Source organism: Saccostrea cucullata, unplaced genomic scaffold (genome assembly GCF_032062105.1).
Source record: "Saccostrea cucullata isolate Sc308-1 unplaced genomic scaffold, CSIRO_AGI_Scuc_v1 ctg4371, whole genome shotgun sequence".
Lineage (NCBI taxonomy): Eukaryota > Metazoa > Mollusca > Bivalvia > Ostreida > Ostreidae > Saccostrea > Saccostrea cuccullata.
In genome coordinates, this window is record NW_026921528.1 from 1 (window position 1) to 19,914 (window position 19,914).

The 19,914-nt window shown below is 35.9% G+C and overlaps 1 protein-coding gene and 1 long non-coding RNA gene across 2 annotated transcripts; both read right to left on the reverse strand.

The window, feature by feature from the left end:
* Positions 1 to 7: 7 nt before the first annotated feature.
* On the reverse strand, positions 8 to 18,712 carry LOC134260195 (neuropilin and tolloid-like protein 2; the record flags this gene model as incomplete). Its single annotated transcript, XM_062742783.1, has 5 exons — positions 18,494 to 18,712; positions 15,979 to 16,110; positions 1,257 to 1,422; positions 495 to 750; positions 8 to 273 (listed from the first exon to the last, which is right to left on the reverse strand). Coding segments are annotated over exons 1-5 (998 nt in total), but the record flags the coding sequence as incomplete, so codon positions are not given.
* Positions 9,603 to 10,552, reverse strand: LOC134260198 (uncharacterized). Its single transcript, XR_009990485.1, has 3 exons — positions 10,490 to 10,552; positions 9,949 to 10,017; positions 9,603 to 9,835 (listed from the first exon to the last, which is right to left on the reverse strand). It is a non-coding gene; the product is annotated as an uncharacterized LOC134260198 (long non-coding RNA).
* Positions 18,713 to 19,914: the final 1,202 nt, after the last annotated feature.

Sequence of the window (19,914 nt, forward strand, 5' to 3'; positions counted from 1 at the left end):
GTGGTACTGATTTAGGACCCGGTTCGGGGGCTGTTTTAGGAGCAGGTTCAGGGGCTGGTTTAGGGGCCGACTTGGAGGCGGTTTGGGACCTGGTTTAGCAGCTGGTTGAAAAGATGTTGTTGGAGCCTCTTCTATCTCAAGCACAGGATGAACTACGTTCTGCGTGCACCAAACCTTATAGACAATTGCAGTTATAATAATGGTAACGATCACAGCAGACGACAGAATGATGATCACGAGGACAGCCTTCTCTCCGAGACCAGGAAAGGTGGACTGTAAAATAAAAACAGTGACGTTAAATGAATTCAAGAAAATTAGTATTCGTATGCTTTCACTGCTTCTGATTTGCACATGCATTGTTGAATCTACTTTTAAGCTTGAATACTATTCATTATCTCCATAATAACTTTGAATCAGTTGTATTTAAATGTCTTTTTGCTAAGAATACATGATAAATAAACAACTAAAGGTATGAATAATTGTACATGTATAACCTTTTCTTCGGATGTCTGTGTGGTCGTAGTTAACAATAATTGGGTAGTTGCACTGGGGGAGGAGCTTAAAGGTGACTGCGTTGTTGACTGGTTGGAAGATGTGACGTTTGCAGCAGAGGAGGTCGTTGCGCCAGCTGAGGTCGAGGCAGACGGAGTTGTTGTTGTTGCTGCACCGGTTGTACTTGAACAGGAAGCTTCGTCTGTGTTGTCTACACAGTTTTGTTCTCCATCACACTCGAGCGAAGTACTTATACACCTATTTTGATTCCAATGTGAAGACTATAGTGAAACAGGCAAACATTCAAAACATAGCTTCCTGGCTACATGTAACTCGCAAATATGGATTATTTCCACACCTGGTGGTTGGTCATTAACAAAAAAAATGCACTCTGAAGTTGTTATAAAAAAATTTGAGTCCATCATTGACAATATTTATGTAGTCTTTGCAGAAAAATTCTTTCAACAAACTGTTGGAGTACATTATTAGTATTTATCATCAAAACAAGTGAATATGCCACGACAATTCATAAGCAACATCACTTTTTATATAACTAAAACAAATTAAGATCACAATTAAAACTTGTTTTAGAATTTCAGGGACAATAATTATTTGAAATTCCTAAATGAAAAGGTGGAAAAGAACATATATGATGGATTTATAAGAATTTTTTTTTAATCTTTCAACAAAAAATGTGTTCCTTGTGCGATTGACGCCAGCTTGTGTTACTGAAATTAATTATTCGTGTTTAATATAAGATGTACCTGTTGTTGTCACAGAGGAAGTCGGTCCCGGAGCAGTTGGCGCCAGATTTCTCCGTAAATGCCGTCACGACTGCCGTAAACCCTCGTCCGCTGTACGTACGACTAGCCTGTGTTACGAAGGAAAACGTGATAGGGGTGTCGTCATACTCGAACACCTGGTTTGTTCCTGGAAATATTTACAGAATAATTTATTTAAACTGCTTTAAAATTATTTGGTTTCAAAAGAAAGGTCTTGTCACAAGGAATACACCTGTAAAATATGAAAACCCTAGTACTAATGGTTAAAAAGTTATTGTCATTGTTAAAGTATTTTTTTATAGTGGACCAAACTCTAAGGTTGAATTAATGATTTTGATTAATTACAAAGTCTACTTTTATGAAAATCATCAGACATTATATAACGATACCTGTATTCTCAGGAACTCTACGTTCATTGCCATTTGAATATTGATTCATAAAACACTGTATACTCTCATAAGCAGACCACATTCAACTTACTTATTAATTACATTTTTGCGCAGCAGTGATTTTTAATGATGAATATAATAAATAACAACAACAAAGGCGAAAAACTTCTCTTTGAGCAGAATTTTCCTTATATTCGTGGTATTGGAGCAATCGGAACAATATAATATGTGTCATGTTGATTTTGAATTTACTGCCACCCGGTAAATTCAAATTTTTTAAGACATATGTATGATTCAATCTCTTTCACAAACTTTAAGGTTTAAAAGAAAAAAGTACAGTTTTGGCCAAAAAAATGCCGCGTTTCAGATCTTCTCCGTTCAAAACATTTTAAAAAGGCTAGGATTTTTTAAATTAAATGGCATGTAATTCTTATATATAACTCAAATGTATGCATTTAAAAAATAACGCCAAATACTGTATCTTTCATAGCAGAACGTCGAGATTTTACGAAAAATTCAGACGCGACGTCATAATTTTAACATGCTATGCGTCATCTAAAATTCCAAGAGTACACTTTGAAATATTTGTCAATGTAGAGAAGTTTCTATTGTTTTTAATATTGTATTATCATTTGTATTCATCTATTTATTTTTTTTTTTCAATTTTTTATATCTTTTTTATCATAGAATCCTCCATCCTAGGGTATCTTAACTTTAATTGATAGCATAAAAACGAATGTCCAACAGAATTACAGTGAAAAAAGGAAAAACTGGAAATAGTGAATTGTCTTTTCTCTAGTAGTTGGCCTTACGTATAACAGTTTTGTTGCAGAAGTTATGGTTCTGAAGCATAAAAATGATATTAGCCAATACTAGCTATACATGTATTTGCTAAATAAAATGAACAAGCATTCTGAGAGTATTGCATAAGCAATATATGTCCCCTACTGGGATCCCCTTTTCTCATTACGGTTCATTTTATTAGACCCCGTGTATGAAAAAGCGCAACAAAAATATGGACATTCCGGACCTACAAATAGACAGAGGGACAGACGGACGTACGGACAGACAGACTGGAAGGAAACCTACAGTCCCCAAAAGTTTCACCGGTAGGTAACTAATAAGATAATTGACAGAATTAAAGGATTTCGACAGGAAAAACATTTTCTGGACTCCCGGTATTGATTTTGTTTGTCGTCACCTGCTTCCATTCAAAGTATGGAATATCAATATCGGTCTGTCTGTCGGTCTCTCTGTATGTCTGTATAACTTAAGAGAAGTTTGTGAAAATTAGTACTAAATTAGTATTTTCGAAATTACTACTCATATTTCTTCAAGATATGTTAAGATCTCAATTTATTTTGAACATTGTTTCGATTTAATTATTACAGAACAGACAGACAGACAAAGTAACACATATCGAATTTAATATCCCCGCTTTCTCTCTCCCCACTAGTAGTCTCAATTCCTCTCTCTCTCTTTCTCTCTCTCTATCTCTCTCTCTCTCTCCACTATAACTCCCTCCCTCTCCCCACTCTCTCTCTCTCTCCTTCCTTTCTCCCTACTTTCACTCCCTCTCCCTCCATTCTGTCTCAATTACCACCTCTCACTCCCCACTATAACCCCCTCTCTCTCCCCACTCTCGCTGTCTCTTTCTCCCACGTCTCACTCTCTATCTTTCTCCACTCTCACTCTCTTTCTTTCTCCTCCCTCTCAATCTCTCTCACAACCCTCTCTCTCTCTCCTCCTCCCTTTCTCCCCACTTTCCTCCCTTTCTCTCCACTCTCAATCACTCTTCTCCCTTTTTCCTCGCTCTAACTCAGCTCTCCCTCTCCCGCTCTCCCTGCCAACTCTCTCACACCCTCTCTCTTCCCACTCTCTCACCCTCCCTCTCCCCACTCTCACTCCCTCTCTCTCCCCACTCGCACTCCCTCTCTCTCCCACTCGCACACCCTCTCTCTCCCCACTCTCTCTCTCTCCCCTCGCACTCCCTCTCTCTCCCCACTCTCACTCCCCACACTCCCCCACCCAACCTTTCTTCCCTCTCACTCTGTCTCCCCACTCTCATTTCTTCCCTTTCTCCCCCTATCACTCAGTACCTCTCTCTCCCCCTATCACTCAGTACCTCTCTCTCCATTCTCACTCCTTCTACTCTTACTCGCTCCAACCTCTCTCTCTCTCTCCACTCTTACTCGCTCTCTCATATTCTCTCTTGAAAGACAGCGGTGGAGATAGTAAGAGGCTAAGTGTGATAAGGATAGAGAGTGCAGGGAGATCATAGAGGGTTTGGATAGAACGGGAGATGGTAATCCCCCACTCTCGCCCTTCTTTATCTCCCTCACTCTATCTCTCCCTCTCACTCCTCCTCCCCTACCATTCTGTCTTTCTCTCACATTCCCCACATTCTCACTCTCTCTTTCTTTTTTATTGTTTGTTTAACGCAAGTACTTCTTGGTACTATGAAATAAACTATTGTCCTATGAAATAAACTATTCATATACGTTATGAATCGATGTTTCAGAATTATTTACAATTAAAATAAGAGAAATAATTCTTTTTCCATAATGAAGAAAACATTTTTATCGTTATCTGAAAAGAAATTTAAAAAATGTCTATTCTTGATCTTTTTATTTTAAGTACATTTATCAAAATTGACTATTTATGAAAAAAAAATTTGATGTTATTTAATATGATAAGGGCGATAACTTCACGCAAAAATATATGTAGAGGCAAAATACTAAAATGTTCTTTATTTGACCAAAGAAGTCATTCAGGATTGGCATTCGCTATCTTTATCCCTTGCTTTAAATCAGTTTACTTGAATTCTATATTTTATATATTTTTCATGCTCAGATATTGTGAAGTTGCAATGACACTAGCCAAAATACACTTGCATCTTGACTTCCTCGTTGTTCTACGCTGAAACCAGTATATATATATTTTGTTTTGAATATAAACGTTTGTTTGGTATTTTATTCAAATATGTACTGTTTATAAAACTACAAATAAATAATCTTTATTTGTTACATGGTTCTACCCTACTAAGCCTAGGGTTTAACTTAACACTTCTGAAAGGTGAACCGTTAGGCCATCAACGTATGAGTAAATGTTCACCTATAATTACGGGTCCTGGCCATGCATGCTTCTGGGAAAATTCAAATAATTCAATTAAGCAATAGAACCATTCAATAAAAAAAGAGTTTCAATTTCCTTGAAAAAGCATAGCCGTAGCAACCGGGGAGGGGGAGGCGCGGGCCCTCTCAAATAATTTTCCCGATATATAGAATACAATAAAATATTCATAAGAGGTATTTGTATACATACAAACAATTACATGTCGGTTTGGTCCGTCACAAGCGTACCCCCATCAAATGTTTTCCCCTCCATTTTTGAGAGTTTAGGAAAATTTTCTTGTTAAAAATATTCTGACCCATTTCCTTTGCAGCAGTAAACTATGTAATATTTCTTATGATACATGTCTGTTCATGCTTTGTATGCCACCCCCACCCCTTCCCGCTTTAGGGACCAGACAAAATTTATCCCAATGATGGGACCAGTACAAAACAAATCCTCATTTTAAAAAAGTACGTGTCCCATGGCATTGGTATTTAAAAAAATATCTGTCCCATGCCTTGAGACTTATAAAAAAGTTATTGTCCTATGGTTACATCTTGGTATTAGTGAGATAATTGGAACAATACTAAGGAGTCTCGAAAAAATGTTTTTGTTTGTTTAAATATTTCCCATTAAAAGATTTATGTTGCCACTTGTATCCTTCACTTCAGTTTCAAATATATGATTTTTTTCTTGAATTTTTTTTTCAATAAAATGAATATTTGTCTTGGGTTAAGTACTGTGTCATTGAAAAGTAGTTTGTGTCCCATGGTTACTTAATGCTAAAAATGTTTTTGTCCCATGGTTTTCGTCGATGAAAAAAATCATTGTCCCATGCCCGTTTGTACCGGTCCCATCATAGTGATAAATTTTGCCTGGTCCCTTAGGCTTAATTCCTGGGCCCATCCTTGTCATAAACATGTTACGTTACAAGAAAAAAAATAAATGAACTTCTTTTTTCATCTTTGTTTTATGTAATACATGAAAAGTCAATGGAATTGTAGTAAATTGTGAACTCATAACGTACAAAAGGGGGGGGGTGCAAAACTTTTCACATTCTGCGTATCCCCTTATCATCTCGTAGGTACAAATGTAGGTAATAAATATAAAATACTACAGAAAAAATAAACTTAAAACTAGATGCTGTCATGAGACAGTAATACCCGCACTAAGGTGTTTGCCTCTAAATGCACACTTCTTCATATTGGGCTTTACCAAGGAAAAAGTCAATATAATTCAATAATTTACCACTGTCGTGATCCCGTGCTGGATTGGACAAAACAAGATGGCGGCGGGAACAAATCGAAAAAGGTAGGTACCTGAGATTTCGGTAAATATCCCCCGTTAACCGTCAGATATGCTTGTTTCGAAGATGCTGTCGAATTCCTAGTAAAATGCTTATTGGTGTGTTTAATTGCTACTTTTCCTATCGTCTCTTAAACTTGAACATTTAACGACTGAAGACTGCAGAATTTCTCCGATTGAGTTTGAAGCGGCATGGAGTTGTTTTTTTCTTCGATTTTGACAGTTTTATGCATCCAGCAGCAGGAGTGTGGCTAACAAATGATAATTTGGAGTAATGCTGACCCGTTGTTATATGTTTATTTGTTATAACCCATTCTATTAAAAAAAATATTTCGATTTAAAAATGTTGACACGTGCTGGATTGGAATTGGTTAATCTTAATGGAAATTGTGCCGGATTAGACTGCATTTTTGGTGCCGGATTGGATGATGTTAATGACAGTCATTAAGTAATAACTTTTTTCTCTTTTATTTTTTAAGCTATGGATGCATAGTTCAATGAAATACCAGGAGGAATTTAATAAAGCTTATCTAAGCATCTGCACTCAGGAGTTTTGTAGAGATGACACTTTACAAGCACATAAGAATTGACCATGAAGCAGCAGAAAGGTATCGATGCATTATCTACGGCAGCTGCTACAGGTGGAAGTACAACCTACGACGGTACATGTACATCAAAAACAGGCATAGAGAAATTCAGAAAGTCCGAGGAACAGACACTGACCAAAATATTTTTAGGATTTTAGATAGGTATATCTGTGATTATTTCAAATTCAACACAATTGTACTGATTTCTCTCATTCATATTGTTTCAAAGATTTTTTATATTATTTTTCTTTCACGCATTTTACTTTTTAGCTCACCTGAGCCGAAGGCTCAAGTGAGCTTTTCTGATCACATTTTGTCCGTCGTCCGTCCGTCTGTCTGTCCGTCTGTAAACTTTTCACATTTTCGACTTCTTCTCAAGAACCACTCGACCAATTTTGACCAAACTTGGTACAAAGCATCCTTGGGTGAAGGGGAATTTAAATTGTTAAAATGAAGGGACATATTCCCTCGCAAGGGGAGATAATCAAGAAAAGACAAAAATAGGGTGGGGTCATTAAAAAATCTTCTTCTCAAGAACCACTGGGCCAGAAAAGCTGAAACTTATGTGAAAGCATCCTAGGGTAGGGTAGATATTAAATTGTTCAAATCATGACCCCCGGGGGAAGGGCGGGGCCACAATGAGGAATCAAAGTTTTACATAGAAATATATAGGAAAAATCTTTGAAAATCTTCTTCTCAAGAACTACTGGGCCAGAAAAGCTGAAACTTATGTGAAAGCATCCTAGGGTAGGGTAGATATTAAATTGTTCAAATCATGACCCCCGGGGGAAGGGCGGGGCCACAACGGGGAATCAAAGTTTTACATAGAAATATATAGGAAAAATCTTTGAAAGTCTTCTTCTCAAGAACTACTGGGCCAGAAAAGCTGAAACTTATGTGAAAGCATCCTAGGGTAGGGTAGATATTAAATTGTTCAAATCATGACCCCCGGGGGAAGGGCGGGGCCACAATGGGGAATCAAAGTTTTACATAGAAATATATAGGAAAAATCTTTGAAAATCTTCTTCTCAAGAACTACTGGGCCAGAAAAGCTGAAACTTATGTGGAAGCATCCTGGGATAGTGTAGATTCTAAATTGTAAAAATCATGACCCCCGGGGGAAGGGTGGGGCCACAATGGGGAATCAAAGTTTTACATAGAAATATATAGGAAAAATCTTTGAAAATCTTCTTCTTAAGAACCACTGTGCCAGAAAAGTTGAAACTTATGTGGAAGCATTCTTGGGTACTGTAGATTCTAAATTGTTCAAATCATGAACCCCGTGGAAAGAGCGAGGCCACAATGGGGAATCAAAGTTTTACATAGAAATATATAGGAAAAATCTTTGAAAATCTTCTTCTCAAGAACCACTGGGCCAGAAAAGCTGAAACTTATGTGGAAGCATCCTGGTATAGTGTATATTCTAAATTAAATCATGACCCCCGGGGGAAGGGCGGGGCCACAATTGGTAATCAAAGTTTTACATAGAAATATATTGTAAAAATCTTTGAAAATCTTCTTCTCAAGAACCATCGGGCCAGAAAAGTTGAAACTTATGTGGAAGCATTCTTGGGTAATGTAGATTTTAAATTGTTCAAATCATGACCCCCAGATGAAGGGTGGAGCCACAATGGGGGGATCAAAGTTTTACATAAAAATATATAGGAAAAATCTTTGAAAATCTTCTTCTCAAGAACCACTGGGCCAGAAAAGCTGAAACTTATTTGCACATGGAAGGATCCTGGGGTAGTTGATTTCAAAATGTCTTAATTATGATCAGTGGGGTAGGGTGGGGATACATTATGTATTACAAGGGGGAAATCTGGTAAAGAACAGAATGGTCAAAGCTTCTCAGGTGAGCGATGTGGCCCATGGGCCTCTTGTTTTGTTTGTTATGGTTAGACACAAAAAAATGTTCATGACTGTTATTTTATTAAATTTTAACAAAAAATGTAAGAAATTTTCGTCGTCTTTTTTGAATATCTCTTCTCCGTAGTAGATAAAGGAATGCATTTGTCCCCATTGACACTTTTTTCTAGCAAGTTACTATTTTACTAAAATTTATTGTAAACAATTTTACGGTAAGTTCATTTAATTTGCTGCATAACAGAAGAAACATTTTGATTTTGTCTTCTGAAATACAACCAAATCTGAAATTCTAGTATTCTACTCGATCATGTTCATGGTTTTGTACAGTGCATCCACGAAGCATCGTTTTTGAAAGGGGGGAGGGCAGCCAGAGAAATTTCAATTTCAAAGCCAACTTCTTTCAGTTACAATTTTTTATACTACATTTACCTTATATCACAAAAAGTTGGGGGCCATCCAGCCCTTCAATGAACATTTACTATAGTATAAGTAATGTTGTTTCAGACTTATTAATTAATTCATCAAAAAATTAAATTAATTGAATTACTTAAAATGTAATATTTTACACATTAACAACGAAACATTTGAAGTTAAATTACATCGATATCGGGATCAAGCGTTAAACTGTCATCTGAAATCAAAAATTAAAATAGGCCTAACTTCGAAAATAAAGAACACATACACATTTTGTTTAAATGATATGTTTATTATGTTAAACTAATTTAGAAAAACATACAGAAAGCAGTTTATTTGCATTAAATTATAAAATTTTACTAGCGTACCCTAAAGCACTCTTTTGTACTAGCGTACGTAGGTACTCTATCAAGTAGGATCGAATTTCGCCAATGGCAAACTCTCGGGCCTTTCCTACTAGCAGTCTAAAAATACAATGTACATGTACTACATAAACGCCATGACAAACCCCCTTTTCACAAACTTTGAAATAAATGTGAGAAGACATCTTATCTGTGGATTATGGAGTTAACTTTATTGACTGCAATGATATTACCTAAAATATACAAGACTTCTAAATCCTTCAATCCTTTATTCCAATAAACAGGAAATGTATAAATTTTTAACACCCGTTGATGATGATACATTCGAGGCTGTTTTTCTGACCTCTGACGGAAAGGCCCTACTAAGTAACATGATGCAATTTCGAACTTCGCCTCATGTGCATGATGAAATTCTCGTATGCTTAAAGGTTTTGCGGACGATTCCTCTGGCTTACTAACGGTTCCTCCTTTCCTTTTTTCTGGCCCAACGAGCTCTTTGGGGTTTACCAAAACAGTGGTCTCTGCAAAAGAAATATGGGTACAATAAAATTTGAGATAAAAAGAAACAGGAAAAAAAAAGATTTTTAATCGAGGGGGGGGGGGGGGGGGTGACCATAACTGATAACAATCTTACTTCGGTAAGATAAGCTATATTATTTAAATTCCTCCTTCTCGTATATTTCATTAAACGATGCATCCATATCTTAAAAATTAAAGAGGAAAAAAGTTATTACATAAATGACCATAATGAACATCATCCAATCCGGCACCAAAAATGCAGTCTAATCCGGCACAATTTCCATTAAAATTAACCGATTCCAATCCAGCACATGTCAACATTTTTAAATCGAAATATTTTTGTAATAAATGGGTTATAACAAATAAACATATAACACCAGGTCAGAATTACTCCAAAGTATCATTTGTTAGCCACTCTCTTGCTGCTGGATGCATAAAACTGTCAAAATCGAAGAAAAAAACAACTCCATGCCGCTTCAAACACAATCGGAGAAATTCTGCAGTCTTCAGTCGTTAAATGTTCAAGTTTTAGAGACGATAGGAAAAGTAGCAATTAAACACACTAATAAACATTTTACTAGGAATCCCACAGTATCTTCGGATCAAGCATATCTGACGGTTAACGGGGGATATTTACCGAAATCTCAGGTACCTACCTTTTTCGATTTGTTCCCGCCGCCATCTTGTTTTGTCCAATCCGGCACGGGATCACGACAGTGTTTACATATTACATGTTTTATCAAATTGAGCATAATATGCTCAGGTGACCATGTGACCCATGGGCCTCCATCTAATAAGTATTTCATATCCTTAATTCATTACTAGTCTGAATTAAACAACAGAACTAATTAATGATGTAAATAAGGTTTGATAAAGGGGGGGGGGGTTATAAATTTTTGGCACATAATTGGAACTTTTTAAATCTATTTTCTCATATCTATAAATCAACAAATAATATTATTCAAATTAGTGTAAAGAGTTTTTGATGAATTTTTCAAAATGTGCAAAGTTTATTTATATTTGACAAGGCAGTTCTAAACTTCTTGAAAGCTGCCATATATACACAATCAATTTAGTCAACCCCCACCCCTCTCCCATCAACACACACACACAAACACACCTAATTTGCCTGTTTTTGGAAATAGGCCTAGATGGAAAGTTAAGATAAAACATCTTTCGTAAGTTATAATTTTCAATTTGTTCTTGCACTATACATGTATTTGAACACCTGCATCACATTGGGCTTCCGTCACGTACCCAACTTAAGTACTAGTTTTACCATTGGCATTATCATTTTTAGATTTCACTGCACGTGCAGTAGGCTACTAGTGTGGTATACACATCATTGCATATAGGAATTATTTCATTTTGTGTTTTAATTGGATTATATTTCATGAAGATTACAGGACCTAAATAATGACAATCGGTAAGTACAAAGTTTTGGTATAAATTTGGGTAAAATAGTCTGAAATGCAAACGGTTAGGTTCAAGTTTAAAGGATCAAAGGTCATCCGATGCTTTGACATTCTGAAGAGTTATCCCCCGTTATCAACGTTACATTCCGTTACAAGATCCAGAATTTTTTTCTGGGACTGGGAGGGAGGGGGGTTTCCAGACCAGAATTTCCTGAGAAGCTAAAAAAAAAAAGAAGTTATGTTTGGGTCTGTTTTCTATGGTGGAGGGACACTTAGGGCATACAAAGTCATTTTTATTTCCTCCAGTATATATTATAGTCCTGCAAATTCCAAGGGGGGGGGGTGAGAGGGCGATCAGCCAATCCACTCCCTGTCCCTGTAATGACAAATGATCATGTGACTCCTAAATAGTTGGAAAGTTTTTCCATTTGACTCTCCATAATTTTGTTTCTTGTGTTATTATGTTATGTAAATTTAATGGTATAAAGGTTATGAATTAACCCCTGGAGGTCATTCCCACTCCTAATGAGCTGGAAATGTTCACAATATGACTGCATTAAATTAAATAAAAGTGCATCAATGATAAGATTACTTGACATTTTTTTCATGAATTTGTGTCAACTTATCTTCTGGCGGCGGCCTAGAATAGGAATGAAAATCATTCAGAGATGGACCACATTAAACTATTTGTATAATTTTTTTTTAATGTAATACAAGTAGTAGTTTGCATACATAAACAAACAGGGGTCTGGGAAGGGTGAGGGGAAGGATCGAGTTAATATTTCTTTATGTCTTAATGGTTGAAAACTCCTAAAATGAATGTTGACCTCAAATCTAACTTGTCCTCATTATTTTTCAAGTGGTGGTGTCTCCATATCAGTGAAAAATTCCTGAGAGGGATGTTTAATAACAAACAAAATGACATAAAAACACAATATTGATTTGCGTTAAGAAATATGCAGGGGATTTTTTCCATCATAAATCTTCTTCTCAAGAACAGCAAGGGCATTATTGTCCCCCGTTTTGGGGAAAGGGAGGGGACGTTAAATCTCATTTGTCTGTCAGTTTGTACATTTTATTGACAGCTTTAACCTTGGTCATAACTTTTGAATAATAAGAGATACTGCTTTCCTATTTCACATGTACATTACCACAAAACTTTCTAAATATATTATGATTTTTTAACCCAAGTGAGACCTTGACCTTAAAGTTTTATTTACTTTCCAAAAAATAACATTTTAAATTGATCAATTTGAAAGAGAAAAGAAAGGGCATTCAAATTATACATGTTTATTACATGTGAAAAGACTTTTCTAAATATATCATTACTTTTGACTCTGTGACCTTGACCTAGAAGTTTAACCTACTTTTCAAAAATATTATATTGTATATATAAATTTTGATTCAAAAGAGATATGACTTTTATATTTGACATGTACATTACCTGCAACAAAATGTTTCAGAACATGCTATGATTTTACCCCTTTGACCTAATTTTCAAAAATTGATTATGATATGGGTGCATATTCAATGACATAATATGCCATAAATTATGGCATCCCATTCACTAAATCACAGAAAGCAGAGGACCACAATTCTTTGAATTTGCTTGTATAATCTTGATAGATGGAAACATCGTCATATAATGTAGATTCAAGTTTTTTATGCCACACCATGATTAGGAATACATGTATAGTTTTTGTCATGTCCATCCTCCACCCTTCCATCTGTCTTTCCATTGGGCTCAAAAAAACTTTCTAGATATTTTTATCAAAGTTCATATGTTGATGCATACTGATGTAAATATCCAACTGCAGCAATATTTTTTGACTTTGACTTTTCCTTTGACCTTCACGTAACTTTTCCTTAAAGAGGCTGGGTGGTTGCGGCCATTTTTAGACTATTTTGATCTCATTTAGAAGAAGAGCTCCATATAAAGGTATAATAAAAATGATAAAATGATCAAATTTTAAAACTAAAATTTATGAAATTTTTTTTTTTGACAAATGATAGTTGACGGCTTAAGATATCATATCCCCAAATTTAAGTTATAACCGGTGGTTAATAAAAAAATAATTTGTTGACCCCCTAGCCTCCTTAAATTACTGTTTAGCTTTATTTTAAAGAAACCATTCAAGTTGTGTAATGAAACTTTACATGATGATACATATTTATGTAAGCTTTACAATACTTCACTCTTTTTTACCTTGACCTTTCCTGTGACCTTGACCTCACTTTTCTAAAATTAATGTCTAAATCAGTTTTGAGTAAACAATTCAAAATATATTTATCAAACTTCATATGCTGATACATACTGCTGAGAGCTATTAATACATCAACTTATTTTGACCTTGAATTTTCCTTTGACCTTGACCTCACTTTTTAAATTTGTGTTTATCTAAGTTTTAAATAAACCATTAATTATAGTTTTATCAAACTTCATATGCTAATAGTAAATTCATACTGATGTAAGCTTTTCAACTGCAACATTTAACATTTTGGCCCTTACCTTTCCTTTGACCTCTCTTTTCTTAGAAAAAGTGTTAAGGTCAGTTTCATTAAATCATTCAAGATATTTTTATCAAACATAATATGCTGATAACTTCATCAAAAACTTCACCTTGCACATTCCTCTGACCTTGACCTCCATCCTTTTTTATTTGTATTTTGCTTAGTTTTAAAGAAATAATTTAAGACATTTTTATGTTTAGCATGCACTTATACATAATTTGGTGAGGATTTATAATCTATATCAAATTTATTTAGATTTTAGTTTCAATTCTAAAGAAACTGTTCAAGATATTTTCAACAAACTTAATACGCTAATACAAATTTTCCTGTAGCATGAGTGATATACATCCAGTGGGACATTCATGTCCTATAGACATATTTCTAGTTTTTCAAATCATAACCTCAAAGGCTAGGTCAGGCCACAATTAGACATTAAACATTCCGAAACCTTACTGCACATCTACATGACACCACCAACCATCTCCTCAAAGATGATTAGACTACTGTGTAAAATGTAAGAGGAGTTCAGGGAAGACGGGGCTTTTTGCATAAAAAAACGTCATTTTTCGACCCCCATTTGACCCCCCGGGGCAAAATCAAAATTCCGAAACCTTACTGCACATCTACATGACACCACCAACCATCTCTCCAAAGATGATTAGGCTACTGTGTAAAATGTAAGAGGAGTTCAGGGAAGACGGGCCTTTTCGCATAAAAAACGTCATTTTTCGACCCCCATTTGACCCCCCGGGGCAAAATCAAAATTCCGAAACATTACTGCACATCTACATGACACCACCAACCATCTCTCCAAAGATGATTAGGCTACTGTGTAAAATGTAAGAGGAGTTCAGGGAAGACGGGGCTTTTTGCATAAAAAACGTCATTTTTCGACCCCCATTTGACCCCCTGGGGCAAAATCAAAATTCCGAAACCTTACTGCACATCTACATGACACCACAAACCATCTCCCCAAAGATGATTAGGCTACTGTGTAAAATGTAAGGGGAGTTCAGGGAAGACGGGGCTTTTTGCATAAAAAACGTCATTTTTCGACCCCCATTTGACCCCCCGGGGCAAAATAAAAATTCCGAAACATTACTGCACATCTACATGACACCACCAACCATCTCCACAAAGATGATTAGGCTGCTGAATAAAATTTAAGAGGAGTTCAGGGAAGATTGGGCTTTTTGCATAAAAAAACGTCATTTTTCGACCCCCATTTGACCCCCCGGGGCAAAATCAAAATTCCGAAACCTTACTGCACATCTACATGACACCACCAACCATCTCTCCAAAGATGATTAGGCTACTGTGTAAAATGTAAGAGGAGTTCAGGGAAGACGGGGCTTTTTGCATAATAAACGTCATTTTTCGACCCCCATTTGACCCCCCAGGGCAAAATCAAAATTCCGAAACATTACTGCACATCTACATGACACCACCAACCATCTCCCCAAAGATGATTAGGCTACTCTGTAAAATGTAAGAGGAGTTCAGGGAAGACGGGGCTTTTTGCATAAAAAACGTCATTTTTCGACCCCCATTTGACCCCCCGGGGCAAAATCAAAATTTGGAAACCTTACTGCACATCTACATGACACCACAAACCTTCTCCCCAAAGATGATTAGGCTACTGTGTAAAATGTAAGAGGAGTTCAGGGAAGAAAAGTGTGACAGACGGACGGACGGACGGACGGACGGACGGACGGACGGACATGAGTAACAACAATATACCCGAACTTTCTTTAGAAAGTGCGGGTATAACAAATATAAATGTATTCACGATTTTTAGCTTACTTCTTACTTACTTCAATGCTCAATATTAAAATACAAAAAGGAAAAGTTTAAAATATGGAAAATGTTGCGGCAAATTACTGCTAATACCGTACTTTGTTCTTTGCATTAAGTACGCGGGATGGGGGTGGATGGGTGTGGGATGGGGGATGTTGTCCTCTCCTTTCTCCCATGAACCCAAACATTTTTTTGCGACTGCATGGTTGAACTTTAGGGAATATCCAAATTTGATTTACAAAAGTACCGATATGTTTGTGGAAAGTCCCCCTTCCATTCCCCCGCGAATTGGCGCGAAATAGGAATCCCGAGTTTTTGCATTTTTTTCTCCCTTTTTTGGATTGGAGTCCCAACCCCACCCTCTCCCCACTTTATAAAATTTGAAACATTTGAAGCATGAAGTTATTGGGAAAAAAAACTACCATATCCGTTTCCACAGAGTGTCTGGTTTGAGTTGGACATCGGTAACGTGCCGTTAATTTCCAAAAAGTCAACACATGTACCATTAACCTTATCAGCCAGGTCAAGGGTCACGATGACAAGGGCCTTGGAACCTGTTACAAAATAACAAAGTTTTATTCTAGATATACTCCGTAGCTTTAATGATGAATAGAGATTTTTCCTTTTTTTTTCTTATGTCTTTTTCAAAATGGAAAATGCTACACTTTTACACATTAAGAATAACCAGATAATACAGTGAGGTTGCCGATATCGAATCACTTAGTAAATTTGCTTGGATATTTCGTACCTGAGTTTGACATGTTTGAGTTAAATTCATTTTACAACATTGTTTGGTGGCACTATGTTTTACTTATAACATCATATATATTTTCCCAATAACCACTGATTAAATAAAAAATTATCGCTGTACTTGTATGAATGATGTTTTCTCCTTTAGCGGATCATTTTCTCCATTACCGAATCACGTGACAAAATAAAGCTGATTATTCAGGTTCGGGACCGTGTAAATTTAAAAAATACCCTTCTCACGTAACGTTTTACTATGCCTTAAAATATTCCACACCCCCCCCCCCCCCCCAAAAAAAAGAAAAGCTAGGAATTTTTTTTGAGTTGTTTGCATCCGACAATTAATGCAAAAACAACAACAATGAAATCATAGGGAAAACAAATGACTAATTGATATCAGAGGACGTAAAAACTATATGTGATGAACTGCAAACAGCCGAAGAATTAATTTTTGATTCAAGAATTGTACTCACTGAGCTACCGCGCCCCCTCCCCATAATTTTGCCGCTATTCATATATAAAATTTTTCGCTAAATATATAATTGTGCCCCCTCAAAAAAAAAAAAGTCCGATGACCTTTTTTTATGCTTGATTAATTAATTGTCAAGGAATTTTGGTGGTTGATAGTGCCTCCTCAACTGAAAATGTATGACTCTGCACCCCTCCCCCACCAACTGAAATTGCTTCCTACGAGCTTGGCTTCAGAGATACCTAAAGCTGAAAGGAACAATTATATTTTCAAAATGTCGAGACCCAACACCTAAATTTCCTCCAATGAGCAGAGAAAACTTTACAAATAATGATGTTGGGATTCATTTGCTGGATTTCTCCATTCCAACATCCACAGTAGACTAAATACCAGTATTGCGATTTATTAAATACTGGAATGGAGGGTGTCCTTTCACTTTATATGGGTTTACTTCAACTGTCCATCGTCTCTATAGAAACGAATAAGACAGCTCATTCTCCTCTGCTGCTTTCATGGTGCTCTTTCTTCCTTTTACGTGAAGACAGTGGTGGCATATATTCCATATAGGCAAAAGGCTGCAGTCTGCATATCATTTTCTCAATTAATGTGTAAGTTAAATCAAATGTTTACTAACTAGTATATGCTAAAAAAGAGGGGGAGGTATCACAAAACTCTGTTTATAGTTTATTTAGCTTGATGTTGAATTGAAAAAGTATTGTTAGCAATATGCATTTTATATTATACGAGCTTGATCTTGATCATGACAAGAAATAAAAATTGATTATTTGAAATAATTTTTTAGGGAATAGGAAAACTACAAACGTGGTATTGTTGGAAATAATGATTTAGTAGGGAAGTTTAAATTGCAAAGGGATAAATAAATAAAATTTCTAAATCTTAATTTTGTTTGGTAATCATGACAATTTTTATTTCGCTATCGTCGATGTCTTCACATTAACTTACATGCACATATACCACTGGGAGACATTCTCGAATCCACATGCTCTGCACTTCGTACTGATTTTGGCTGCTGATTTTGTTTATGTGTATTTTAACCACCTTTATTGTACGCTTTTGGTAGACATCTTCTGTTGTTTTCTTTTTATTGTAACTGGTTTGCAAAAAACCGCATATGCCATACGAAAAATTATAATTTGGACAGGATCCCTGCATGTCATATATTTCTTGAAACAGCGATTCGTTATTGGAAACCTAAATACCCCCAACTTTAAAGCGAATACTATTAATTTCTGATTTACAAATTGTTTGACGCTTTCAGTGCTTTTAGACACATAATTTTATTAAACATCTGCACCAAATTTGTTTACCTAGAATGTACGATTCACATTGGAGCGGTACCGAAAAGTGAAAGTAGTCTGCTTGCATGTACGCTTCTGGTCTGCGTCACAAAAAGCTTGTTCATGTTTATTTAAAAATTAGGACATTAAACGAGTTGAATTTAATAATTTCATGATAAATGATAAAAGCAAGAATAATTCAACATGACAGGGTAGGTTAAGCTAAGTATTGGACTTTGATAAGAAAAATACAGAATTTTCTTCTGAAAGTGATTCGTTAACGGGTGCGATTCGTTATTGGCAACCTCACTGTACCTTTTCACTTTTTGCGAGTCAATATAAACCCTTCCTGAAATGCATTTAACTTTGAATATACATTTTAAAAAGAAAACTTTAAAGTGAATGTAAATTAATTTGTAATACCTGGTGCTGAAGTCCATATCACTTCGCAATCTGTTCCGTTCGGGTAAGTAGAATCGTTTTGTGATACAATTTTACCACTAGGAATCGCATTTAAAGATGAATTTGAGCAACTCCCGTCATTGTTAACCATATAAAATGTTTGTGTGGTACTCGATACGATTGTTAAAGTGTAGGCCATATACGACGTTATAAGCAAGATCCGGCTGAATCTATCGTCCATATTTTTCAAGACGTGAAATCAACGTTGATCAACGTCAATTTATTATGACGTCATGAGGAACTGGCGGTAAATGTTGGATGCGATTTAATTACCGGCCGCCAGGAGGCGGTCGGTTATTGCCTGACGTCACGGCGTCAGGCTGTATAAGGATTGATAATTGCTTCATCCGAAACTAATAGATCATACCCAGAGAGCTAGATTTTGTACAAGCTGATTCACATTGGAAATCTTTTACCTGCATTTTAAAAGAAACTTTTTTCAGGGAAACAATGATTTTACTGATGCAAAATAATGCAGTATTTACTTTGTTTACTCTGTTTGCATGAAACAGATTATTCCATGTGATTTACCGTTTCAACGTGTCCGTGTATCTTTTTTCTGCATTTCTATACTACTGGATCAGTCCATTTATGTTCTACAAAAGGGGTGAATCGCTCTTTCGCGCCAAATATCACGAGTAAGCGATCTTCGCGCATTTTCTTGGATTATTCTATTGTATGAATGGGGGTGCTAACTTCCATGGAATTAAATAAAGTTTGTTATAATTGTAACCTCCATCTTCTTATGATTCAGAAATTCTATCTACAAATTATATCATTCTTAAAACAACATATGAATCGTATGTATCAGAATATGGACATGCAAAACAAAAGAAATGATTTCTCTCTGTTGGTTTATTCCATATTTTAATGGACTAGTCCAATCACCACAAACGATCGACGCAGTTCAACCAGGTTCCAGACGATTTGACGAAAGAAATTACCTGTGCGAAATCTTGGATTTCTTTTCCACAAAGGCCTAAATGTTGGTTTTACCTAATATTTCGTTCTCAAAAAATTATAGTACCCACGTTTCAGAAAAAAAGATAAATGAACACAAACTACATGTACTACTGTTTACTTCATTGGAGAAAATGCTTTCCCACAACATACGTATTTAGTTATATCCATTCTCTAGAATGTTCACAAATAATGATTTGACAACAGATTTCAGAATAGGTGTAGCTTTAAATTAAGATCCAGGGGTAGATCAATCTACTTGCAGAAAAGTCAATCGCATCTTCTCGGGTCGTCGAAAAACAAACTCGAATGTATCGACATCATCGGATGTTAAAAATTTCTACATTTCCTGTTCATAGTAAAAACGGAGTTAGAAGTCCCTTCTATAGTATATTTTAGATAATATCATTACATTGAATAAA